Source organism: Phyllobates terribilis, unplaced genomic scaffold, assembly GCF_046119375.1.
Source record: "Phyllobates terribilis strain yellow unplaced genomic scaffold, ASM4611937v1 Scaffold_5__5_contigs__length_657084704, whole genome shotgun sequence".
Classification (NCBI taxonomy): Eukaryota; Metazoa; Chordata; class Amphibia; order Anura; family Dendrobatidae; genus Phyllobates; species Phyllobates terribilis.
This window is the reverse complement of record NW_027362765.1, coordinates 174629387-174656909: the sequence shown is the minus strand read 5'-3', so window position 1 is coordinate 174656909 and position 27523 is coordinate 174629387. Positions and strand designations below refer to the sequence as shown.

Below are 27523 nucleotides of genomic sequence, written 5' to 3'. Positions count from 1 at the left end.
AAGTTTCTGTGCGTGTGACGTCACTTCGTAAACAGTAGTCGTACGTCATGGATGGCGTTGGGGGAGGAGAGAAGGCGTACTTACTTACTGGAAGTTTCATCACATCTGGGGTGTGGGGCGCTCAGGGGGCGGAGCCGTGGGGTAACAGAAATCCCGAGCTATGGCCGCCTCTTTCTGAGTAGGCGGGGCTCAGTGGGCGGAGCTGTGATTTACAAGGATTTCCTGCAAAATCTGCGAACTGGCTGCCAGTGCTATGGAGAGCTTATCGGTACGAGGACGAGTGACCGTGTGTTATACCGCCCCCCACTTTCACTATTGTGTATCGGGACATTGTACGATAGTCACCGACTAATGTAGGCTGGGGACTGGAGCACATACAGACTAGTGTACACTGAGGACTGGAGCACATACAGACTAGTGTACACTGAGGAACCAGAACACATACAGACTAGTGTACACTGAGGAACCAGAACACATACAGACTAGTGTACACTGGGTACTGGAGCACATACAGACTAGTGTACACTGAGGACTGGAGCACATACAGACTAGTGTACACTGAGGAACCAGAACACATACAGACTAGTGTACACTGAGGACTGGAGCACATACAGACTAGTGTACACTGAGGAACCAGAACACATACAGACTAGTGTACACTGAGGACTGGAGCACATACAGACTAGTGTACACTGAGGACTGGAGCACATACAGACTAGTGTACACTGAGGAACCAGAACACATACAGACTAGTGTACACTGAGGACTGGAGCACATACAGACTAGTGTACACTGAGGAACCAGAACACATACAGACTAGTGTACACTGAGGACCCAGAGCACATACAGACTAGTGTACACTGGGGACTGGAGCACAAACAGAACAGTGTACACTAGGGACTGGAGCACATATAAACTAGTGTACACTGAGGATCCAGAGCACATACAGACTAGTGTACACTGGGGACTGGAGCACATACAGACTAGTGTACACTGAGGACTGGAGCACATACAGACTAGTGTACACTGAAGACCCAGAGCACATACAGACTAGTGTACACTGGGGACTAAAGCACATACAGACTAGTGTACACTGAGGACTGGAGCACATACAGACTAGTGTACACTGGGGACCCGGAGCACATACAGACTAGTGTACACTGAGGACCCAGAGCACATACAGACTAGTGTACACTGGGGACTGGAGCACATACAGACTAGTGTACACTGAGGACCCAGAGCACATACAGACTAGTGTACACTGGGGACTGGAGCACATACAGAACAGTGTACACTAGGGACTGGAGCACATATAAACTAGTGTACACTGAGGATCCAGAGCACATACAGACTAGTGTACACTGGGGACTGGAGCACATACAGACTAGTGTACACTGAGGACTGGAGCACATACAGACTAGTGTACACTGAAGACCCAGAGCACATATAGACTAGTGTACACTGGGGACTAAAGCACATACAGACTAGTGTACACTGAGGACTGGAGCACATACAGACTAGTGTACACTGGGGACCCGGAGCACATACAGACTAGTGTACACTGAGGACCCAGAGCACATACCGACTAGTGTACACTGGGGACTGGAGCCCATACCGACTAGTGTACACTGGGGACTAGAGCACATACAGACTAGTGTACACTGGGGACCCAAAGCACAAACAGAACAGTGTACACTGGTGACTGGAGCACGTACAGACTAGTGTACACTGGAGCACATACGGACTAGTGTACACTGGGGACTGGAGCACATACAAAATAGTGTACACTGGGGACTGGAGCACATACAGAACAGTGTACACTGGGGACTGGAGCACATACAGAACAGTGCACTGGGGACTGGCGCACATACAGACTAGTGTATACTGGGGACTGGAGCACATACAGACTAGTGTACACATGGGGACTGGAGCACATGCAAACTAGTGTACACTGGGTACTGGATCCCATACAGAATAGTGTACACTGGAGATTGGAGCACATACAGAATAGTGTACACTGGGGAGTGGAGCACATATAGACTAGTATACACTGGGGAGTGGAGCACATATAGACTAGTATACACTGGGGAGTGGAGCACATATAGACTAGTGTACACTGGGGAGTGGAGCACATACAGAATCGTGTACACATGGGGACTGGAGCACATGCAAACTAGTGTACACTGGGTACTGGATCCCATACAAAACAGTGTACACTGGGGACTGGAACTTATACAGAACAGTGTACAATGAAGACTGGAGCCCATGCAGAATAGTGTACACTGGGGAGCGGAGCATATACAGATCAGTGTACACTGGGGACTGGAGCACATACCGACTAGTGTACCCTGGGGACTGGAGCACATACAGAATAGTGTACACTGGGGACTGGAGCACATACAGAATAGTGTACACTGGGGACTGGAGCACATATAGAATAGTGTACACTGGGGACTGGAGCACATACAGAATAGTGTACACTGGGGACTGGAGCACATACAGAATAGTGTATGCAGGGGACTGGAGCCCATACAGACTAGCGTATACTGGGGACTGGAGCACATGCTGAATAGTGTACACTGGGGACTAGAGTATGTATAGAATAGTGTACACTGGGGACTGGAGCCCATACAGAATAGTGTACACTGGGGACTGGATCCCATACAAAACAGTGTACACTGGAGATTGGAGCACATACAGAATAGTGTACACTGGGGAGTGGAGCACATATAGACTAGTATACACTGGGGAGTGGAGCACATATAGACTAGTATACACTGGGGAGTGGAGCACATATAGACTAGTGTACACTGGGGAGTGGAGCACATACAGAATCGTGTACACATGGGGACTGGAGCACATGCAAACTAGTATACACTGGGTACTGGATCCCATACAAAACAGTGTACACTGCGGACTGGAGCTTATACAGAACAGTGTGCAATGAAGACTGGAGCCCATGCAGAATAGTGTACACTGGGGAGCGGAGCATATACAGATCAGTGTACCCTGGGGACTGGAGCACATACCAACTAGTGTACCCTGGGGACTGGAGCACATACCAACTAGTGTACCCTGGGGACTGGAGCACATACAGAATAGTGTATGCAGGGGACTGGAGCCCATACAGACTAGCGTATACTGGGGACTGGAGCACATGCTGAATAGTGTACACTGGGGACTGGAGTATGTATAGAATAGTGTACACTGGGGACTGGAGCCCATACAGAATAGTGTACACTGGGGACTGGATCCCATACAAAACAGTGTACACTGGGGACTTGAGCACATACAGAATAGTGTACACTGGGGACTGGAGCACGTACAGACTAGTGTACACTGGGAACTGGAGCACATACAGAGTAGTGTACACTGGGGACTGGAGCACATATAGACTAGTGTACACTCGGGATTGGAGCACATACAGAACAGTGTACACTGGGGACTGGAGCACTTACGGACTAGTGTACACTGGGGACTGGAGCACATACAGAGTAGTGTACACTGGGGACTGGAGCACATATAGACTAGTGTACACTCGGGATTGGAGCACATACAGAACAGTATACACTGGGGATTGGAGCACATACAGAACAGTGTACACTGGGGACTGGAGCACATACAAAATAGTGTACACTGGGGACTGGAGCACGTACAGAACAGTGTGCACTGGGGACTGGAGCACATACCGACTAGTGTACACTGGGGACTGGAGCACATACTGACTAGTGTACACTGGAGACTGGAGCACATACAGAATAGTGTATACTGGGGACTGGAGCACATACAGACTAGTGTACACATGGGGACTGGAGCACATGCAAACTAGTGTACACTGGGTACTGGATCCCATACAAAACAGTGTACACTGGGGACTGGAACTTATACAGAACAGTGTACAATGAAGACTGGAGCCCATGCAGAATAGTGTACACTGGGGACCGGAGCATATACAGATCAGTGTACACTGGGGACTGGAGCACATACCGACTAGTGTACCCTGGGGACTGGAGCACATACAGAATAGTGTACACTGGGGACTGGAGCACATACAGAATAGTGTACACTGGGGACTGGAGCACATATAGAATAGTGTACACTGGGGACTGGAGCACATACAGAATAGTGTACACTGGGGACTTGAGCACATACAGAATAGTGTACACTGGGGACTGGAGCACATACAGAATAGTGTACACTAGGGACTCGAGCACATACAGAATAGTGTACACTGGGGACTGGAGCACATACAGAACAGTGTACACTGGGGACTGGAGCACATACAGAACAGTGTACACTGGGGACTGGAACACATACAGAATAGTGTACACTGGCGACTGGAGCTCATACAGACTAGTGTACACTGGGGACTGGAGCACATACAGAATAGTGTACACTGGGGACTGGAGCACATACAGAATAGTGTACACTGGGGACTGGAGCACATACAGAATAGTGTACACTGGGGACTGGAGCACATACAGAATAGTGTACAATGGGGACTGGAGCACATACAGAATAGTGTACACTGGGAACTGGAGCACATACAGAATAGTGTACACTGGGGACTGGAGCACATACAGAATAGTGTACACTGGGGACTGGAGCACATACAGAATAGTGTACACTGGGGACTGGAGCACATACAGAATAGTGTACACTGGGGACTGGAGCACATACAGAACAGTGTACACTGGGGACTGGAACACATACAGACTAGTGTACACTGGGGACTGGAGCACATACAGAATAGTGTACACTGGGGACTGGAGCACATACGGAATAGTGTACACTGGGAACTGGAGCACATACAGAACAGTGTACACTGGAGACTGGAGCCAATTCAGACTAGTGTACACTGGGGACTGGAGCCAATTCAGACTAGTGTACACTGGGGACCGGAGCACATACAGACTAGTTTACACTGGAGACCGGAGCACATACAGAATAGCCCATAGATATCACGTGTCTTTCTTTATATACATAAGTGTGTGCTCTGATAAGTTGGAACTCATTCACACAGGGCAGTTTTGGTTCAGGTGTCAATCTGCCTGACACCAATCCATATCCTGTAGACGTGAATGGGTTTTCTGCAACTGAAAAGTTCTGTGCAAAAAAAATCTGAAAAAGTAAGAAGGATTCTGCAAGGACCAGGAAGGGATCCCCTATCCAATACATAAGGGGTAACGTCCAAACTGCTGAACCCCTCTTCACCACTAGTGGATTTTATGGTCAGTCCTAAACAAATGTTACTACAGCAATTGCTCACATCACACAGCGGCAGTCACATCACACAGCGGCAGTCACATCACACAGCGGCAGTCACATCACACAGCAGCAGTCACATCATACAACGGCAGTCACATCACACAGCAGCTCACATCACACAGCGGCGGTCACATCATACAGCAACGGTCACATCACACAGAGGCAGTCACATCACACTGCGGAGAAGTCCATAGAATCTCCTCCACTAGGCTGGGACTGTGATCGTTGGAGTAGGAGCGAGGAATTATTCACCATTCCTGGGGATTTGGACGGGAGCAAGGTGGAAAGGAGCAGAAGGGGTAAATGACCCCACATAGCGGGCAAGGCTGCCCTACTGCACCCAGTAAATCTGCTGAGATTGTGCTACACCTGGAGATTTCCTGCGGATTTACAGTACAGACCAAAAGTTTGGACACACCTTCTCATTTAAAGATTTTTCTGTATTTTCATAACTATGAAAATTGTACATTCACACTGAAGGCATCAAAACTATGAATTAACACATGCGGAATTATATACTTAAAAAAAGGTGTGAAACAACTGAAAATATGTCTTATATTCTAGGTTCTTCAAAGTAGCCACCTTTTGCTTTGATGACTGCTTTGCACACTCTTGGCATTCTCTTGATGAGCTTCAAGAATCAAGAGGTAGTCACCGGAAATGGTCTTCCAACAATCTTGAAGGAGTTCCCAGAGATGCTTAGCACTAGTTGGCCCTTTTGCCTTCACTCTGCGGTCCAACTCACCCCAAACTATCTCGATTGGGTTCAGGTCTGGTGACTGTGGAGGCCACGTCATCTGGTGTAGCACCCCATCACTCTCCTTCTTGGTCAAATAGCCCTTACACAGCCTGGAGGTGTGTTTGGGGTCATTGTCCTGTTGAAAAATAAATGAAGGTCCAACTAAACGCAAACCGGATGGAATAGCATGCCGCTGCAAGATGCTGTGGTAGCCATGCTGGTTCAGTATGCCTTCAATTTTGAATAAATCCCCAACAGTGTCACCAGCAAAGCACCCCCACACCATCACACCTCCTCCTCCATGCTTCACGGTGGGAACCTGGCATGTAGAGTCCATCCGTTCACCTTTTCTGCGTCGCACAAAGACACGGTGGTTAGAACCAAAGATCTCAAATTTGGACTCATCAGACCAAAGTACAGATTTCCACTGGTCTAATGTCCATTCCTTGTGTTCTTTAACCCAAACAAGTCTCTTCTGCTTGTTGCCTGTCCTTAGCAGTGGTTTCCTAGCAGCTATTTTACCATGAAGGCCTGCTGCACAAAGTCTCCTCTTAACAGTTGTTGTAGAGATGTGTCTGCTGCTAGAACTCTGTGTGGCATTGACCTGGTCTCTAATCTGAACTGCTGTAAACCTGCGATTTCTGAGGCTGGTGACTCGGATAAACTTATCCTCAGAAGCAGAGGTGACTCTTGGTCTTCTTTTCCTGGGGTGGTCCTCATGTGAGCCAGTTTCTTTGTAGCGCTTGATGGTTTTTGCAACTGCACTTGGGGACACATTCAAAGTTTTCCCAATTTTTCGCACTGACTGACCTTCATTTCTTAAAGTAATGATGGCCACTCGTTTTTCTTTACATAGAATTTGTATTATGGCAAGAAAAAAGCAGCTAACAGTCTATTCAGTAGGACTATCAGCTGTGTATCCACCAGACTTCTGCACAACACAACTGATGGTCCCAACCCCATTTATAAGGCAAGAAATCCCACTTATTAAACCTGACAGGGCACACCTGTGAAGTGAAAACCATTTCCTGTGACTACCTCTTGAAGCTCATCAAGAGAATGCCAAGAGTGTGCAAAGCAGTCATCAAAGCAAAAGGTGGCTACTTTGAAGAACCTAAAATATAAGACATATTTTCTGTTGTTTCACACTTTTTTGTTAAGTATATAATTCCACATGTGTTAATTCATAGTTTTGATGCCTTCAGTGTGAATGTACAATTTTCATAGTCATGAAAATACAGAAAAATCTTTAAATGAGAAGGTGTGTCCAAACTTTTGGTCTGTACTGTATGTGAACTGGGGACATGTACCCCCTATTACAGCCACAGCCCCCAGATTACCAGTCATAAATGCCAGGAATTGAGAGTCACCCATGAAATCAATATAGAGAGTTTTGAATGACACCATCCGTTTAACCATATAATGTAACTGGGTAACAAGGAAAAATAATCCAAGTGGTGTGAAATAGTGTAAAAGAAAACACAACTCTGCTATCTATTGTTTTTTTTAGTTTTTTTTGCCGACATTCATTGTGCAATAACTTGACCGAGTATCACATGATTCTCCAGGTCATTACAATTATGGCGATACCAAAGTTAAAAGGGGTTTTGAAATATATACAGTTATATGAAAAAGTTTGGGCACCCCTATTAATCTTAAGCTTAATGTTTTATAAAAATTGGTGTTTTTGCAACAGCTATTTCAGTTTGATATATGTAATAACTGTTGGACACAGTAATGTTTCTGCCTTGAAATGAGGTTTATTGTACTAAGAGAAAATGTGCAATCTGCATTCAAACAAAATTTGACAGGTGCATAAGTATGGGCACCCTTATCATTTTCTTGTTTTAAACACTCCTACCTACTTTTTACTGAGTTTTTTTGGTTTTGTAACCTCATTGAGCTTTGAACTTCATAGCCAGGTATATGCAATCATGAGAAAAGCTACTTAAAGTGGCCACTTGCAAGTTGTTCTCCTGTTTGAATCTCCTCTGAAGAGTGGCATCATGGGCTCCTCAAAACAACTGTCAAATGATCTGAAAACAAAGATTATTCAACATAGTTGTTCAGGGGAAGGATACAAAAAGCTGTCTCAGAGATTTAACCTGTCAGTTTCCACTGTGAGGAACATAGTAAGGAAATGGAAGAACACAGGGACAGTTCTTGTTAAGGCCAGAAGTGGCAGGCCAAGAAAAACATCAGAAAGGCAGAGAAGAAGAATGGTGAGATCAGTCAAGGACAATCCTCAGACCACCTCCAGAGAGCTGCAGCATCAACTTGCTGCAGATGGTGTCACTGTGCATCGGTCAACTATACAACGCACTTTGCACAAGGAGAAGCTGTATGGGAGAGTGATGCGAAAGAAGCACGCCACAAACAGAGTCGGCTGAGGTATGCAAAAGCACATTTGGAGAAGTCAATTTCTTTTTAGAAGAAGGTCCTGTGGACTGATGAAACCAAGATTGAGTTGTTTGGTCATACAAAAAGGCGTTATGCATGGCGGCAAAAAAACACAGCATTCCAAGAAAAACACTTGCTACCCACAGTAAAATTTGGTGGAGGTTCCATCATGCTTTGGGGCTGTGTGGCCAATGCCGGCACCGGGAATCTTGTTAAAGTTGAGGGACGCATGGATTCCACTCAGTATCAGCAGATTCTTGACAATAATGTTCAAGAATCAGTGATAAAGTTGAAGTTACGCAGGGGATGGATCTTTCAGCAAGACAATGATCCTAAACACCGCTCCAAATCTACTCAGGCATTCATGCAGAGGAACAATTACAATGTTCTGGAATGGCCATCCCAGTCCCCAGACCTGAATATCATTGAACATCTGTGGGATCATTTGAGGAACAATTACAATGTTCTGGAATGGCCATCCCAGTCCCCAGACCTGAATATCATTGAACATCTGTGGGATCATTTGAAGAGGACTGTCCATGCTCGGCGACCATCAAACTTAACTGAACTGGAATTGTTTTGTAAAGAGGAATGGTCAAAAATACCTTCATCCAGGATCCAGGAACTCATTAAAAGCTACAGGACGTGACTAGAGGCTGTTATTTTTGCAAAAGGAGGATCTACTAAATATTAATGTCACTTTTCTGGTGCGGTGCCCATACTTATGCACCTGTCAAATTTTGTTTGAATGCAGATTGCACATTTTCTGTTAGTACAATAAACCTCATTTCAAGGCAGAAACATTACTGTGTCCAACAGTTATTACATAGATCAAACTGAAATAGCTGTTGCAAAAACACCAATTTTTATAAAACAATAAGCTTAAGATTAATAGGGGTGCCCAAACTTTTTCATATAACTGTATTTAAATGGTATAAACAAGTAAACTTTGTAAAGAAAAAAATAAGTTTGTGTTGATGTAGCACCCTGAGGATTCGGCTGCTACAGGGGTATTGCACCTCAACCCAGAGGTGTGATATTCCACTCCCGGGTAAGGATGGAGTGTGGAACTGAGCTAGTAGGCTGCATGCACTACACACATCCCATTTCCGGGGAACAGACCGATGGTACTCCCACTAGAGAAATGTGCAGGTACGACAGTGTCTGTTCCTGGCTGGAGTGGGAGGGGGGTGGAACATCCCAGTAGTGTAGGGGCAGATAGGGGGAGCAGCCTGGGTAAAGTTAGGAGCTCATTGGGTGCTGGTCACCTGAGCTCACACATAGAGGGAGTATATAAGGTGGGCACCATCTTAGATCAGGGTCAGTCTGTGAGACGTCAGTCAGTCAGTTGTCAGTCTGTGAGACGTCAGTCTGTCAGAGTGTAACCTGAGAAGCAGAGCAGAGTAGAAGAGAGAGAGACCCAGAGGCGCAGAGGGGACCCCAAGAGCCCATAAGAGAGCTAATAGGGTGAAGGGTCGGCAACAGGGTACCGGATCCCAAGCTGGCAGAGGCTACAGCACACCTTAGCCAGGAACCGGAGGTCGTGGGCAGGATCTGCCACGATCACCCACTAAATCCACCCGGAAGGCAGACCAAGAATAGGGTCAGGGAGCCCAGAGGAGGCTTGACCAACAAGAGGCCCGAGGGAGCCGGACTTAGGTGGATCCCTGGTGGGAACGGCCAGAAGAAGGGAGAGACAGAAAGGAGCTCAGGAACACACTCCGGAGTTGCCTGGGAGTTGACCGAGTCCAGGACCTGGTGGACGCAGCACGGCTTGGGTGGTCACTGCTGTACACAGTGACCCGAGCAACACCAGTAAGTAAAACCCTGGAACTGCATTTTATGCCTCTGAGTCTCCTTGCTGCACCTTCACAACCACCATCCTCCACGGCTGACCCCCTGAGGCTATACCCCTCCCGTTGGGGGTTATACTACCTAAGCTGCACACACATCACCAGCCTCAGTGGACCCTGCTGCAGCGGCGGCCTTTTGACCGCAAATCAACGGGTGGCGTAGTCGACACAAAGAACTCTAATAACATCTGTAGGACTGCCACACACTGAGTTTGACACCCTGGGCACGGACCGGGTCACAGCCACTCGGAGACTACAACCCCCATCTGATCCGGCTCCGGGTATCCCTAACAGCACTGGCCCAGGGGGCGCGTCATTGACATCTGAGATCCAGGACTTTTGAGGGCTCTTATATTTTTGTGCTGAGCTGACATTTTAATTGGTTAAATTTGGTTGTCCTTTTGGGGGGAAGTGCAGCAATCAAAAAATGACAATTCTGGTGTTTCTTCTTTTTTTCTCTTTAGGCCTCGTTTACACATTCAGTATTTGGTCAGTATTTTACCTCAGTATTTGTAAGCCAAAACCAGGAGTGGGTGAAAAATACAGAAGTGGTGACCGGTTTCCATTATATAATTCAAAAGGAGAAAGACGCAGGGCAAAATGGAAACCATGCACACCCAAGATATTAGAAAATTATCAAAAACTTTATCTCACAGAAGTGCCTCTGCAAGTGAAAAGGATTTAAGTCAAGAGTGAAGCTAAGCACAGGTCAGGTAGAGTTACTGAACTAACAGTGCAGAATATTGTCAGGCAGAAAGATCAGGACTGGAAGAAATGGTGCCACAGGGATCATCTCTCTCAGGAAACTCTCCCCATCTCCTCCATCTCACTGTGCTGTAAAGATTGCTGTAATAATTAATGTGCCTTTGCATTAGAACTGTGCTGTCCTGTACTACTGGGAAGACTGTGAGCTGCTGTGCTGCTAAGGAAACTGTACTGTTTGTCACTGGAGACTTAACTTGCACTGGCTGTGCAGCTTCTTATTAAATGCTACTGTTCTACCGTTTATGAGGACTTTTGTCAAGTGTGTCTGGTCAGCAAGTGAAACAACCTACGTGTCAGTGCCTGAGGGTCAATACCGCTGTGTGCCTGAGAGAAGCTGCAGCACATGGTCTATGGTCGCCCTGAGTAACTGTTCTCCCAGGATTGCAAAGAATTCATGTAACTTGTCTCGCCCCTATCTGAACCTAGCGGCATGCGTGTAACATATATAATATATTTTTTTCCCTATTTCTTTACTTTTGAACTGGGAAAATGGGTTGATTCAGACTTATAAAATAAAAAAGTTTTAAAAAATATTTGCCTTAGGGGACTTGAATCTGCAATTATGTGATTGCTTGTACTGTATACAGCAGTATTCTCACTATATATTGCTTCAGTATATAGTGAAAAGCACAGTCTCCAATGAAGCCCAGTCACAGGAGTATCAAGATGGCAGCAAGAAGAACTGGCTAATATAGTAACCCATCAGCTCCCAGCTCAACTTAAATGCTACTGTCAGAACTTGACAGCAGCATTTACATGGTTATTCAACTGTGAGCTAGCTCTGCTCACTACTGTTAAGACTTGCGCAGACAAGCGTATTTTTGGTCCTAGTGCTATCCGACAAAACATCGTATCGCACTCGGACCAATGTTAGTCTATAGTGCCATGCACATGTCTGATTTTTTTCTCAGCAGATACTATCGAAGGAAAAAAAATAGCTGCATGCCCGAATTTGATCCGATATTTGGATCACACTTGGCTGTGCAAGCCAATGAGTGCATGGGAAATATTGGACTGCACTTGGAAGACTCCTGACTGCAGTCTGATTTCCACGTACTCACAGAATGGAGAGGATGGAGACATTTTTTTCTCCATTTTCTCCTCATCCGAAAGAATCGGATCACACTCTGACAGAGTTTGATCAGCGTGTCGTTTGCATAATCAACCCGATTCTCTCGAATGAGAGAATCTTTGGCCATCTACACCTGCCCTTAGAGGGAAAGCCGGGACCCTCTGTGTATGGAGCAGGATCTGTTCCTGAACCTGTATGATGTATATGTGTGCGTCACATATAGGGAAGGGTGTAAAATCTAGAATCTGGTGGATTACTTTGGGTTACATCACACTGCTTCTCTTCGACTATGTGTATAACTAACCATCCGAGACATATTTCATTTGTGTCTTCTGCAGGATCCCACGTTATACACAGTACGCGCTGTCATCATTTTGGATCAGGATGGGCATCGACTTGTAGCCAAAGTAATACTGATGTGTGCACTGCATGCGTTTGGAAATGACACATTCTTACTTGACTAATACTATCTCATAGTTTCTGCTTTGATATGAAGAACGTGAATAAACTAAATCACTTTAGTGGACGAATGCATGTCTATAACACTTTTTTATTGTTTTTTTTATTAAAGAGGTTGTCCAGGACTTATCGTTAGGATAGGTCATCGGTATCGGATCAGTGGGGCTTAGAATGGCGGGTGCAGGACAGATATCAGCTGTTAGCTCCAACAGCAGAGATACGGCACGGCTTCATACACTGTGTAGTGGTTGTTTTTGGCTTCTTCAGCTGAGACACTATTGAAGTTAATGGGAGCTAAGGTCCAGTAACCAAGATCGGCCACTACACAGGGTATGGAGCTGTGCCATTTTGGTTCTGTAGACTGTTTCCATTCGGGGGCGGTGAGAGCTGCAAACAACTGATCGGTGGAGGTGTCTGAGCAACATAACTAGTCATAGAACATCCCCTGTATGGAGTGAGCCACAGTGAAAAAATTTTGAGCCCAAAAAAAGGAATTGGATCCAAATGTGTACAAGGCAGATTTAAGTGTATCTCCTCTTTTGTGTCCATACATGTATTTAGCTTGAAAAAAAAATACTGCTCCAAAAACCGCAAGTCTCCTGCACCTCTAGCAGCACCCCAAAAATATCACATTGGCCTGCACTGTGTCAGATGTAATAATCACACCACTAGTCTATTTGTCTGCCCTCCGATATAGCAATTTCTCTTTTCCTATTATAGTATTATGACTGCACATTCCCATCATTGTCGGAGCAGCAAGAATTTGAAAGAAAAATATTCCACAAGACCCAGATATCTGAAAGTAAGAAAACAAATGGATAGAATCTAACAAGATAATACTGCAGATTTCTTTGGTGGCATCATAGATGAGTAAATGAAAAGGTCGTATTTGCATCATGCATCTTGGAGCCCGCCTGAAATAGGCTTCCACGGGCGAAAAAGATGTCCGACAGAGACACACTGACTCTGCATTGTTGCAGTCAATGGGCCCCCCCAATGCATACGCCAGATTTCCGTCTTCTAGGGCTTCAAACATAAAGCTTGACGGAGCCACTGACGGTGGACTTAAACGTTACGTGACCATAGCATGAGAAGTGGTCTAATGCACTCATTATGGGTGAGGATGGCACCATTCTGTGTCTTTAGGTCACATCACAGCAATAGGGGCCATCACTGAAGTGCCCCCTATTATTAGAGAAGGTGTTCATCTGATCACGCTTCACTGGCTAACCTAAATATAAGAGTATAATCAATATCTATAATATTGTTATGGCTCCATCTGATGAGCACATTTTCGGTTTGTGTGCGTCAATCGGCACATGGACAAATTGTAACCAATGTGCTAGTGCACATGAGCAACTCTCCACACAAAGCGATAATTCACATGCATGAAAAAAAATCACAGCATGTACTATTCTCGTCTGTTTTACGACAGCCTGGTGTGGTGCATACTATAATAGAAGCCAGCTCAAGCTCACAAAGCCATTCATGGCTGCAATTTTTAAGTGCAATATTTAAAGGGAATATGTCATCAGGTTTTTGCTACCTAATCTGAGATCAGCATAATATAAAGCCAGAGACCCTGATTCTAGTGATGTTTCACTTTCTGGGCCGCTTGCTGTAGGTTTGATAAAATCACTTATTTATCAGCAGGAGATTATCACTATAAGACTAGTAAACCTGCTGTAATATAGTTTTTTATATTCATGAGCTCTGTATAAACCTGATCCCACCACTGATTGGCAGCTTCCTGCCTATGCACAGTGTACACAGAAAGCTGCTGATCAGTGGTGTGGGCGGGGTTATACACAGATCAGCATTCAGAGCACTGCTACATCTACAGCAAAGAAAACAGCTATTTTATAAAAACTGCAACAAACAGCCCAGTAACTTGTACATCTCTGGAATCAGGGTCTCCACAGCGTCATCATATAGCTCTCAGATGGGGTAACAAAAACATGGTAATAGATTCCCTTTAATATGGCTGTCTGAACTTGGCCTTACATGCACTATTTTCCTGTTTTATTAATTGCCTATTATTTCTATTGAGTCAGAATATTCAGCTACATACTCATATTCACTAACATCAATGCTTCTTAGGACGAGACCTACAATTTATTATCACAGTCATTAGTATGCAAACATATACAGTGGCTTTCGAAAGTATTCACCCCCTTGGCTTTTTACCTATTTTGTTACATTACAACCTGTGTTTAAATATTTTTGTAATCTGATTTGTGTGTGATACATCAGCACTAAATAGTCTAAGTTGGTGAAGTGAGAAAAATGTAGGCATAAATTAAATTTATGGGATCAAATAACTTAAAATTGGCATGTGAATATGTATTCACCCCTTTGCTATGAAGCCCCTAAAAATTTCTGGTGCAAGCAATTACCTTCATAAGTCCCATGCTTAGTGAAAGGAAGTCCACCTGTGTGCAATCTAAGTGTCACATGGTCTGTCAGTATATACACATCTTTTCTGAAAGGCCACAGAGGCTGCAACACCATTAAACAAGAGGCACCACTATCCAAACAACACAATGAAGGCCAAGGAGATCTCCAAACAAGTCAGGGAAGGGACAAAGTTGTTGAGAAGTACAAGTCAGGGTTGGGTTATAAAAAAATATCCCAATCTCTGATGATCCCCTGGAGCACCATCAAATCCATTATCATCAAATAGGAAGAGCATGGTACCACAACAAATCTGCCAAGAGAGGGCTGCCCACCAAAACTCTCAGCCCGGGCAAGGAGAGGCAGCACATTGACCAAGGGTAACCCTGAAGGACCTGCTGAGTTCCCAAGCAGAGACTGGAGTAGCTGTCCATACAACCACAATAAGCCGTACATTCCATAGAGGTGGTCTTTATGGAAGAGTGGACAGAAAAAAAGCCTTTACTTACACACAAAAATTGTAAAGCTCATTTTGATTTTGCCAAAAAACATGTGGGAGACTCCACAAATATATGTAGGAAAGTGCTGTCGTCAGATGAGACCAAAATTTAATTGTTTGACCACCTTCGCAAACACTATTTCTGGCACCAAACCAGCACAGCTCATTACTGCAAGAACACCATCCCCACAGTGAAACATGGTGGTGGCAGCATCATGCTGTAGGGATATTTTTTGGCAGCAGGGGCAGGGTAAATGGTCCTAGTTGAGGGGAAGATGGATAGTGAGAAATACAGGGATATTCTTGAGCAAAACCTGATTCAGTTTGTCAGTGATTTGAGACTGGGACAGAGTTTCACCTTCCAACAAGACAATGACCCAAAGCATACTGCTAAAGCAACACTCGGGTGGTTTAAGGGTAAACGTGTAAATGTTTTGGAGTGGCCTAGTCAAAGCCCAGACCTTAATCCCATTGAAAATCTGTGTTCAGACTTGAAGATTGCTGTTCTTTACATGAACTGATGCAAGCACTCAAAAAAAAACGGTGAAATTCCAGGTTGTGAGGTAGCAAAACACGAAAAATGCCAAGGGTGTGAATACTTTCTCAAGCCACTGTACAAGTTATTAAAATCCAAGAAATCTATCAGTATGGACTATAAGAGAAAACTCATGCAATGGCCAGAGAATACACAGATTTTGTGCCAATATTTCCTTAGTACAGATGTTGCAGAGCACTCCTAACCACTGACCCAGCTTGATAAATTCTAGGTGAAGGTTTGATCCCCTCAGCATCTTTCCCTACAAGTCTTTGTCATTTCACTGCTGTGTTTCCAAGGTGAAGTGATCCTTGTCGATGGTGTGACCGCACTCTGCCAACGATCCTCTGATGTTATGTGTTACATAATTGGTGGACCTGATGAGAACGAAGTAAGTTGCACATATGACATCATATCTATTATTTTAAAAGACACGTAACAAAAATGCAAGTTACTGAACGTTTTAAAACAGAACATCATTCATCTTGTCAAAACTTTAGATTATAATACTTTAAAAGGACATTTTTTACTGTGTATATGACATGGACTTCCTGTGCACCTCTTTCCCTCGAATGAGTAAGACCACTCTTTCCCCAGCCCAAAGCTCCCTCGACCCTCTGGTGCCACTTCACTCTTCCCCCTACCTTTTTTGTGCCAGATCTCCTTCCCCAGTGCTACTGTGTGCCAGAAAGCAGTGTAACTATAATGGATGTGGGGCTTATAGTTGGAGCAGGCCCTGGATCCTTGTGGGAACAAAAAGGATCCTTTGGCCTATATGAAAAAAACAATACCATTAAATACCTATGATACTTAGGGTCCCTGTTTAAAATTTATCTTTAAGGCCTACGGGCGTCAAGATATGCCACTGGTGCCAGATCAACCCAATCAACCATTCCACAATCATACCATGTGGCAGACTAATTCTTCCCTAGTCCTACTGTGCGTCAGATAATGTTTTCCCCAGTCCTCATGTGTGATAGATGTCTTAGGGCTCATGCAGACGGCCATGTATTCTTTCATCTGAGAGAATCGCGTCAATTATACAAATGACACTGATCAAACTCTGATCTGAGTGTCAGTATAGTGTGATACGATTCTCTAGGATGAGGAGAAGATGGGGAATAAAACTTTTCAATTTCCTCCATTGTGTCAGTGCGTGGAAATTGGACTGCACTCATATGTCATCAGTGTGCAGTCCGATGTTTTCCCCTGACTCATTGACTTGAATGGCTGAGTGAGATCTGAATATTAGATCAAACTTGGACATGCATCGATTTTTTTCCTCAGGCAGGTTCTGTCTGAGGAAAAAATCGGACATGTTCATGGCCCCATAGACTAACAATTGCCCGGGTGCGATCCAATGTTTTGCCAGATCCCACTTGGACCGATACTACAACCGTCTGCATGAGCCCTTTCTGTGTGTAATATACCTGAGTGAGATCATTTCTTCCCCATAATACCATATTTATTATGTCATAATGCTATAATTATGATGTCACGATGAAGTCCTGCTGGTGTTATGCTATATTTATGAAGCCATGATGGTGTCATAATGTTTTACTTATGATGTCATAATTCCATATTTATGATATAATGCTATATTTGTAATGTCATGAAGATGTTATATTGCTATATTTATAATGTTGTGATGATGTCATAATGTTATTTTGTTTGCCAGATCACTCCATCTCCAATCATACCGTGTGCGATCATTCTTTCCAATGTCCTTCACATGCCAGATGACCAATATAACATTACTTTTTGTTGTAGGAAAACGTAATAAAAGCTACCATTATACTGAACAAAGCGTCAATTGAAGCATGCTGTACTTTTCATCCATTGAATATAGTTCCTGGTGTACAATCAATTTTACTAACCCGGCATTGTAAGATATTTTTAGTTATGGATATCAATTCCTTATGGAAAACATGTGCAGCTATACAAACACCTCCACTGTGTCGCTATTTAATCCTCCTTCAGCGTGAATCATGATTTCCTTGCCAGAGGAGGCATATGAAGCTGCCAAATGGTATTTTGTGCCATGGTCGGCAGAACTGTACTATAAGATGATAGCAATGAGGACAGCTGATTGTGGCTAAACAATCCATTCACGAGGGTTCACAATTCTCAATTGTCTGATTTGCTGAGACACTCAAATGTTAGAAAGATTCGTCCATGAGAAAAAAAGGCAAACTTTCAATTTTCCAAAGGACATCTGTCACATTTCCTTCCACCAGAAGGTTTATCTTTCTACCTAATGTGTAGCTGTTATCTAAAAATCTAAGAAAAAAAGCAGCATTTCCATGTGACTCAAAAGAAAAAAGTGATTTATTCCATGACCACAGCAAATATAAAAGGCTTTTTGTCAGAGCCGAAACGTTGTGTAATTTGGGTATGGAACAAATCACATTTTTTTTACATTTGAAGGACATGGAAATGCTGCTTTTCCTTTACTTTTGGTATAGTGTGGTCAGTAGTTCTGGAAGCTTACAACCACACTTTTTATTAGGCCTGCTTTATGTTTTCTTTCTGATTTATCTATCTATCGATCTATCGATCTATCTCATATTCATCTATCTACCTATCTATCCACTATCTATCTATCTATCTATCTATCTATCTATCTATCTATCTATCTATCTATCCACTATCTATCTATCTATCTATCTATCTATCTATCTATCTATCTATCTATCCACTATCTATCTATCTATCTATCTATCTATCTATCTATCTATCCACTATCTATCTATCTATCTATCTATCTATCTATCTATCTCATATTTATGGTATTTATCCATCTCATCTATCTGTCTATGTATCTCATATCTAGCTATCGATCTATCTCATATTTATCTATCTCATATGTATTTATTTATCTCATATCTACTGTATCTCTCTCTCTCTCTCTCTCTCTATCTAATACAATGAACTATATATTATACCCTCTCTCACTATACTATCTGAACCTATAAAACCAACCGTAATTATATAATTATAATCTATAGACAATCTTGTGTTCTCAGTGCCACAAATGATATTGCAGAACTAGTGCAAATTATAGTACCTACTGCAGGCTTTCCTCATATTAGAGACATAAAAACCTCATACACATTTTCCTACCAGAGGAAAGCACCTGCAAATGTGCTAGCTACAGCGCCAATACATCACATCATACTTAGCACCATTTTTGTTATTTTTTTGTGTGCCAAAAGCACTAAGAAGCCAGCTCTGTCTTCTTCATTCCTGAACCCTTGCTGGCATGTGTTTGGGAAGTAAGAAGCAACATAAAATAGTCTAGCACGCCACGTGTGGCAAGCATGTGTTGACAAATGTCCTCAATTTCCTGTGCAGTCTGTAAAAATATGGCACTTTTTTTAAATGTCCATAAAAAATTTATGTGTTTGATTTTTTGGGAGTAGCGATAAGGTTATCGCGTGCTGCACCAATTCTCTAGAATGCACTACCTTGGACAATTCGATTAATTCCCAATACCCACAGTTTTAAGTGTGCCCTAACAAGCACTTTTTACCATTTAACTATTGTGTCTCCCCCATTTCCTCAGATTATAAGCTTGCGAGCAGGACCCTCACTCCTCCTGGTATCTGTTGAATTATATGTTACTCTGTAATGTCTGTTATTGTCTGCACAAGTCCCCTCTGAATTGTAAAGTGCTGCGGAAAATGTTGGCGCTTTAGAAATAAAAACTATTATTATTATTATTATTATTAAAGATTATCAACCCTGGTGGCCATCTTTATTAAATAAGGTCATACAGTCTCACTGCTTTGTTACAACGTAAGCTGTTGTGAAAGTCTATAGTGACTATGTAGTGTTTTAGCATCACAAATGATAATGGTTTACATGATATAAGACAATAATTGTAATATCTTTCTTCAGCTGATGCTTCTCGCTGCACTGACATGTCTATGTGAAAGCCTGTGCCATGTACTGCGGTGAGTAGAGCACGTCTACGTGCATGGCTTATCTGTCATCAGAAACAATAAATGCAGAGAAATCTTCGCACATCTCAAGTAAGAACGAGATTATTTGTTAAAAGGAACCTGTCACCTGATTCATGCTGCCCAAACCGCGAGCAGTGTGAATCAGAGCCTGGCTGCACGACTGGAACCAAGTACTTTTTTTTCTGGTTCACGCTGCCCGTGGTTTTGGCAGCATGCCGTAATTCGGGTGACTTGTTCCTTTTAAATGTCTTGAACTCTATGCCATACATGGAGTCTAGAATCATCACAGTCTACTGTTTGTCATTTTCATCCAATGTAGCCTCTGTAGGTCAATTGGGATTAGTAGTGGTGACCCTTGTAAGGCCCCATTCAGACATCCATTTTTCACATACGTGTTCTATCCATGGTTTCCAAAGATAAAATACTTACAGTCTATACGGCTGTTCACAGGTCCATGTTTCTCTGCAGATCTAGTGGCTGCAAACCCCACACCCCTCAAAAAAAAAAAACAGACATCCATTTTTGTTCCTGCTTGCCAATCTATCTCACCAATGCAAGGCAACTGGTCAGTGAAAAAAATAGATTGCTCTCGGAGGCTTCCTTATGAAAAAAAGGTGCCACACTGATGGTAAAAATATACACATGGACCAAAAATGGTTGATGAAAATCACATCCAGCACACTGATGAAGTATGGTCTGTTCTTTCTCATATGCGAACCACCCTCCCCATAAACCCTCCCCCAAAAAACAATGTTTGAATGAGACTGTTCCTACACATTTGTCCACCAATACAAGTATGTGTGTGTTTACAGATAATTACTGCATAAAAAGTTATTAAATTATACGATATATTTTATAGGGGCAGAATTGTTAAAACTACCTGAAGGCAAAACTGTCTTTGATGTCCATAGCAACCAATCACAGCACCACATTCATTTTTCAAAAGTACTGTAGGAAATGAAAGCTGTGCTGTGACTGGTTGCTATGGGCAACAAAGACAGCTGCTTCCAGACGGGTTTGTAAATCTCCTTTTTGCGTTTTAAATCCTTGCAGTTTTCAGGATCTCTGCTTGTTTTCAGTACATTAAAAACATATCTTGTTCACGTTTAAAGTTTAAACAAACTGGATAAAATTGGGGAAAAAGGAAACAAGGTGTCTTTTACTCACGAAAATATTCCCATGCACATTATCTGGACATAATAATAATAATATCAATTATAAGATTGTTGTGTCTCAATACAGTTTCTTAATAGTGTATTCTAGACAAAAAAAAATCTTTTAAAGCCACTGAATATTTTCAACCTGCATTTAAAAAAGAAATGATTTGACTGCCAGCTAGCAGTTTTTACCATTGCTTTGTGCATTCACATCTCTGCTTCTCATTTAAATTCTGCTCCATTACAATGAATGTTGGATGTGTGAAACCGCCCTTATTTACTGACCCAACCCTTTAATTGTTCAAGTTTAAAGGGAACCTGTCAGTTCAGATAACATTATTAACCTGCAGATATAGGGTTAATCTCGCTCAGCAGTGCATCAATGTAGAGCCAACTGTCAGTCAGTGCTGGGGCACTTACAGCTATAGCTCACAGTATGCTCAGTGGTGACTGTAGCCGCGCCGGCACACCTGCATGACTGAAAGCCAGTGGCTCCCAGGTGAAATTAAATGATTCCTCCTCGGTATTGCACTTTCAGTGCTGCAGCCACGCACCTCTACTAACATGCAGATTAACCATGTGTCTGCGTGTTAATTGCGTTATTGACAAAATCACTAATTTGATCATATTTTTCTCATCCACAGGAAGCATGTGGACAGGAATTTGCTGTTGGAAAATATGGACACAGTTTTTCTGATACTTGATGAAATTATTGATCAGGGGTAGGATCATACTTGTATACTTTTCACAAGCTTTGAGACACAGCAGAAATGTAAGAACTGCTAATATAGTGCCAGCAAAGTGCTCCCTGATACACAGTATAAACAAAAGTACATCTACACAGCAAAATCCATCCTTGTAAACGTTGGCAGAGCAGTGCTTCCCTCTACTGCTTCCCTCTACTGAGATTTAGAATTAAAGGGAATCTGTCAGTAGGAGCCACCCTTCTACGTTGTCTACATGGGGATGCAGGTCCTAGAAAGCTGAATAAAATGATATCTTGATATATGCGATCCAATGTCTTATTCCAGAGAAATCCACATTTTTCTTAATATGTAAATGAGCTGTTAGGATCTATGGGCCGGACACAGATCTCCCTGAGAATCTGTCTCCAGAGCTTATTTTAAATGAAAGGTGGCATTACCAGTTTTAGACATGTAATGGCAGCTCTCTTATCTCATGTTCACACACAGCTCTGCAGTGAGATCAGTTCTAACACAGTACAGCAGAGTTGAACCTTGTCTCATTACAAACACATCAAGCACATTTGCAGTTGCCTTCCCATAGTGCTGTCAGCTCTGTTGTACTGCCCGTCCCCCACACCGGTTGCCTGTGAGATGGAAGCTGAAGCACTGTCAGAGGACAGCAGCTGCAAATATTTTTGTAATGAGACAAAGTTCACTTCTGCTGTACTGTGTTAGCTCTGGTCTCACTGCCGAGCTGTGTGTGATTATGAGAGAAGAGAGTGACCATTACAGATCACACTGGTAACGCCCCCTTGCATTTAAAATAATCTCTGGAGGCAGACTCTCTGAGAGATCTGTGTCCGGCCTATAGATCTTAACCACTTATTTGCATATAATAAAAACGTGAATTTTTTTTTAACAAGACATCGAATTTCATATCAAGGTATCACTTTGTTCAACATTCTATATCCTGCATGCCCATATGGATGGCTTAGGAGGCTGATCCTACTGACAGATTCCCATTAAATGATACAGTTATGTATGCCTGCAGCCACCATAAAGTGGAGCTCTGTGCATATATATTTATACAGCAGTCAATGGTAATATAGATACATATATGTAATATCCTTCCCCTAGTGGCAGCTGATGGCAGCTTTTGCAGTAGACTTGTATGTGCTGCCAGGAGTAATATCCTCTGTGTTGGGAGACAAGTAGATAATATGGGAAACTAGAAAATATATGCAGATTGTAACAGCAAAACCAGGCCAATAATGTAGTATAAGTGAAAGTATTATGATGCCTACTGATAAATAAAACCAGAAGAGGAGAAATTATTGACATTCCACTAGCCACAGCTCATATACCCAATAGCTACACCATGTTCTAAGATATGTACCTGCTCTGACGAAGGGCACAAGCAGCAGACCATTAACAAATGATTATTCATCTTTAGGAAAAATATAAAGGTAACATTCCCCTTTAAACTAAACCATCTTCATGTGGGACGCTGTATTACTGCATTGGTGTTTTGAGTGCAGACAAGTCTCTGTCTTAACCCAAACAATTAGATGCTAAGTACTATGGACTTATTAGCAAAGCACTTATGGAAACTTTTAATTTAGTGAAATATTTCTAGTAAGTGCCTTCATGAATTAGTAAAGAATTGTGATCTAGAAGTGGCTTTGTTTTGGACTCTCTCCAGAATTGCTTCATCCACATTCTGAACTGGCATCTAAGAAATCCTAGCGATGACTAGAAATTTCCTGATCTCGATTAGTAAAGTTTTGGAAAGTCGTTTTGGATCAGTCTTCTTGTCTGTATTCTTACTTTCTATCTTCATGAAGGTCCTCTGTCCTTGCAAGTTAGGATTATATTCTTTTCAATGACCTACCACTAATCTAAACTATTTGATAACCATTTTTTCCATATTTCCTAGTCATTCCCACATTCCAAAGGACATAACTTTTTTTCCCAGTGATTTAGGCATAAGAATATCATTTTCTTTGCAGGATGAATTGTATTTTTTTAATGACACCATCTTTGAGAACATATAATATATGAAATAACTTTTGTTGATTTTTCAATTATTTTGGGGGGGAAAAACAGAGGTGGAAATGTTAAAGAGAATTTCTTGTAACATATTGATGATCTAGTTATCAGATCAATATCAGATGGATGAGAGGCGCCCCGACGGCCAGCACTTCCACCAATCAGTTCTATCTGCTTCAGCAGACAATGTATGGAACAACGTATTTCAATGCATTATTTTGTGACTTGTCTGGGGTACTGCACCTTATCTCCTATTTAAGTGAATAGTACTCACATTGAACGTGAGCAGATAACAGCTGAATTATGGAGGTGCCCAGTGTTGGAACTCCATCCTTCTGATCCTACAGAGAAGTCATCAATATGTTAGTTCTGGACAACTCCTTTAAATTTATTCTGCAGGCTTTTACAACTATACCAATTCTGTATAGTTTTACTACTTTTACATGGTAAAAGGGGAGTTTTTTTTCACTTTGACTTTTATTTTTCTAAAAGCTCTATTCAGTTATTTTTACACTTTATTTTAGTCCCCTTTGGGAACTTGTAAACAAAATTCACTGGTCACTTCTGTATTACATTTCAATACTTCTGTATTGCAGTGTATTTTGACTATTGATGTTCTAGTGACAGCGCAAGGTCAGCTCCTGTGCCTGCACCACTTTACTGTAATGTTAGCAAGGAACAACAGGAACAAACCACTGACTGCGACTTACTATTACAAAGCAGGAACGGGTTAAGCCACGCACTCAATGAGTCCACAGCAGCGTCAGTTGTAAGGTTTTCCTGCCCTTGGATAAACCGAATATAATTTAAAATCAATGTTCATTGCTGTCTTTTAGTGTCATTTTGGAATGTGAATCCCAGCAAGTCGTCCAAAGGCTCAACTTCAAGGTGATAATAAGTAAACTCTCAATTTTATACTAGGCCGTGTCCGTTGTATCCTCATATGTTTTCCGCCACAGTCTAGGTTGCTTTCACTTGTTTTTTTTTTATGTTTTATGTAGTCTATTCATATACAGTAATGGCCGAAAGTGTTGGCACCCTTGAAATTGTTCCAGAACATGAAGTATTTCTGTTTTGTTATACACACGTTTATTTCCTTTGCCTTTTTTTCTCTGTTTTTTTTTGTGTTGTTCCAGTACACACAAAGAAAATAAACACATGTATAACAAAACGTGTAATTGCAATAATTTTCTGTGACAAATACTTAATTTTCTGAAACTATTTCAAGGGTGCTTACACTTTTGGCCATGACTGTATGTGTATAAAATACTGCATGTGCTACTTTCATAGATTTTGCAGAAGGAATATCCGTAGAGCATAACCCTTCAAGATTAGGTCTTACTTATTGCATTTAGGCTCGTAATAAGGGGGACATAATGGATTTGTACTGCATGTCATACTGTGGCCATTTAGTTCTGTGTGTGGTTCCAAGTTTACTACCAAAAGGTTTGAGTTCAGTAAATCTAGGGGATAACTGAGTCCCATAAACGACGATAACATTTTTCCTTATCCTCAACAACCCCTTAAAGGCTGCTTCCTAGCAGTAATTCATAAATCAGATAAATCACCTCTAGGGGTTCTGAATGATGGAATGGAAGGAGTGCAGCTCTTCACTACATTACATTGTATTTTAAAGAGCACACCAAGCTAGGATTGGCAGCATTTAGAAGAGAAGGGTGAAAGTGCATGTCCTAGAGAAGAAATTAAAAAACGCCCACTTGATCTGCAAGCAGAAATTTCACATACTGCGCTCCAAAAGTAAAAAATGTGAATGTCTGTGCAATTAAGTGATTAAGTGAAGCAGCACAAAACTGAAAAAAGTGGCAGAATGAGAGGAATTCAGGGATTTTTACAAGTTATTTAACTAATTTTTTTGAGCAAATGATATTTTCTCTTTAAAAAACGCAAAATTATAACTACCGATATTGTTAAAGCCAGAAGAATTGCATTATTCTGGTCCCGCTGCCGCAGAGTACCGAAGTGGACTCCGGACCAGGGTAGTGCAAATATTTTTGCTCATTAGAGATGAACAGATACTTGACACTATAAGATCCTGTATTAACGTTATAACAGTATAACATAACCATTCCACCTGTTACATTATTATTGATCGCTTTATTGCAGACGGTGTCAGAACAAGCGTTTGGCTTTGTGCTATTTGATTACATCACTGGCAGCAATGAGCAGAGAGAATGCCAGAAGAGAGAAGTGCTGGAGTGATTGATTGAAGTTATAGACCCAAGAACGATGGTGGGAAAAAGTAATGTGACCTTCCACATCGGCAACCAGTAAAATCATGTGTCTCATATATAGAAACTGATGGAAGCAAAATGTGGAAGTATCACCCATAGGAATGAGTATCACCCATACTGCTGTATGCAACTTCTACAGTCTTTAGTCTGTTGCAGGCTATGGCCGCACAGTGTGTGGTTTGGAGTTTGTACGTGTGTGTAAATTATATATATATATAATACACGTTGCAATGATCTATGTATTCAGTTTTCTTTTTTTGCATTATATTCAGTTACAATGTGCAATTTTATCTAAAATGTTTTATGGTACAATAATTACAGAGCAATATATTTTATCTATACATATACTGCAAAAATGGGGGCAGCATTCTAAAGACGACGACTAAATTGATTTTTATAGCCCCATATGATGTTTCAGCTCCGAATAGCAGAGCCTTCTTCTGCCATTTTGAGCCGAAATGTCACATGGGCTGATTAAGATCCGTTGTTTTAATCACCTCACTTTGAATGCTGCACCCATTTTTTGCATTTATTTCCATGCTTTATATGCCAGAGGAGGTTTTGGTGACGACAACCTTGGGTGTGTGTATGTATGTATGTATGTATATATATATATATATATATATATATATATATATATATATATATATATATATATATATATATATATATATATATATATATATATATTACACAGGTGCATCTCACTAAATTAGAATATCATCAAAAAGTAAATTTATTTCAGTTCTTCAATACAAAAAGTGAAACTCATATATTATATACAAACAGAGTGATCTATTTCAAGTGTTTATTTCTGTTAATGTTGATGATTATGGCTTACAGCCAATTAAAACACAAAAGTCATTATCTCAGTAAATTAGAATACTTTATAACAACTTTAAAATTATTTTAAAATCCGAAATGTTGGCCTACTGAAATGTATGTTCAGTAAATGCACTCAATACTTGGTCGGGGCTCCTTTTCCATCAGTTACTGCATCAATGCGGCGTGGCATGGAGGCGATCAGCCTGCGGCACTGCTGAGGTGTTATGGAAGCCCAGGTTGCTTTGATAGCAGCCTTCAGCTCGTCTGCATTGTTGGGTCTGGTGTCTCTCCTCTTCCTCTTGACAATACTCCATAGACTCTCTATGGGGTTTAAGGTCAGGCGAGTTTGCTGGCCAATCAAGCACAGTGATACTGTTGTTTTTAAACCAGGTATTGGTACTTTTGGCAGTGTGGACAGGTGCCAAGTCCTGCTGTAGAATGAAATTTCCATCTCCAAAAAGCTTGTCGGCAGAGGGAAACATGAAGTGCTCTAAAATTCCCTGGTAGACGGCTGCGCTGACTTTGGTCTTGATAAAACACAGTGGACCTACACCAGATGACATGGCTCCCCAAACCATCACTGATTGTGGAAACTTCACACTAGA

General features: G+C 42.1%; 1 protein-coding gene across 2 annotated transcripts; it reads left to right on the top strand.

The window, feature by feature from the left end:
* Positions 1–118: 118 nt before the first annotated feature.
* COPZ2 (COPI coat complex subunit zeta 2) lies at positions 119–26070 on the top strand. Of its 2 annotated transcripts, XM_073681124.1 has the most exons (8): positions 119–268; positions 12436–12504; positions 13277–13358; positions 16284–16375; positions 19885–19940; positions 21751–21828; positions 24678–24729; positions 25966–26070. In XM_073681124.1, exons 1-8 carry the CDS (start codon positions 254–256, stop codon positions 26059–26061), a joined length of 540 nt encoding a protein of 179 aa, XP_073537225.1. In that variant the 5' UTR covers positions 119–253; the 3' UTR covers positions 26062–26070. The 2 variants fall into 2 exon arrangements, with proteins under 2 accessions (XP_073537225.1, XP_073537227.1); XM_073681126.1 differs by lacking the exon at positions 12436–12504 and having other exon boundaries at positions 122–268.
* Positions 26071–27523: the final 1453 nt, after the last annotated feature.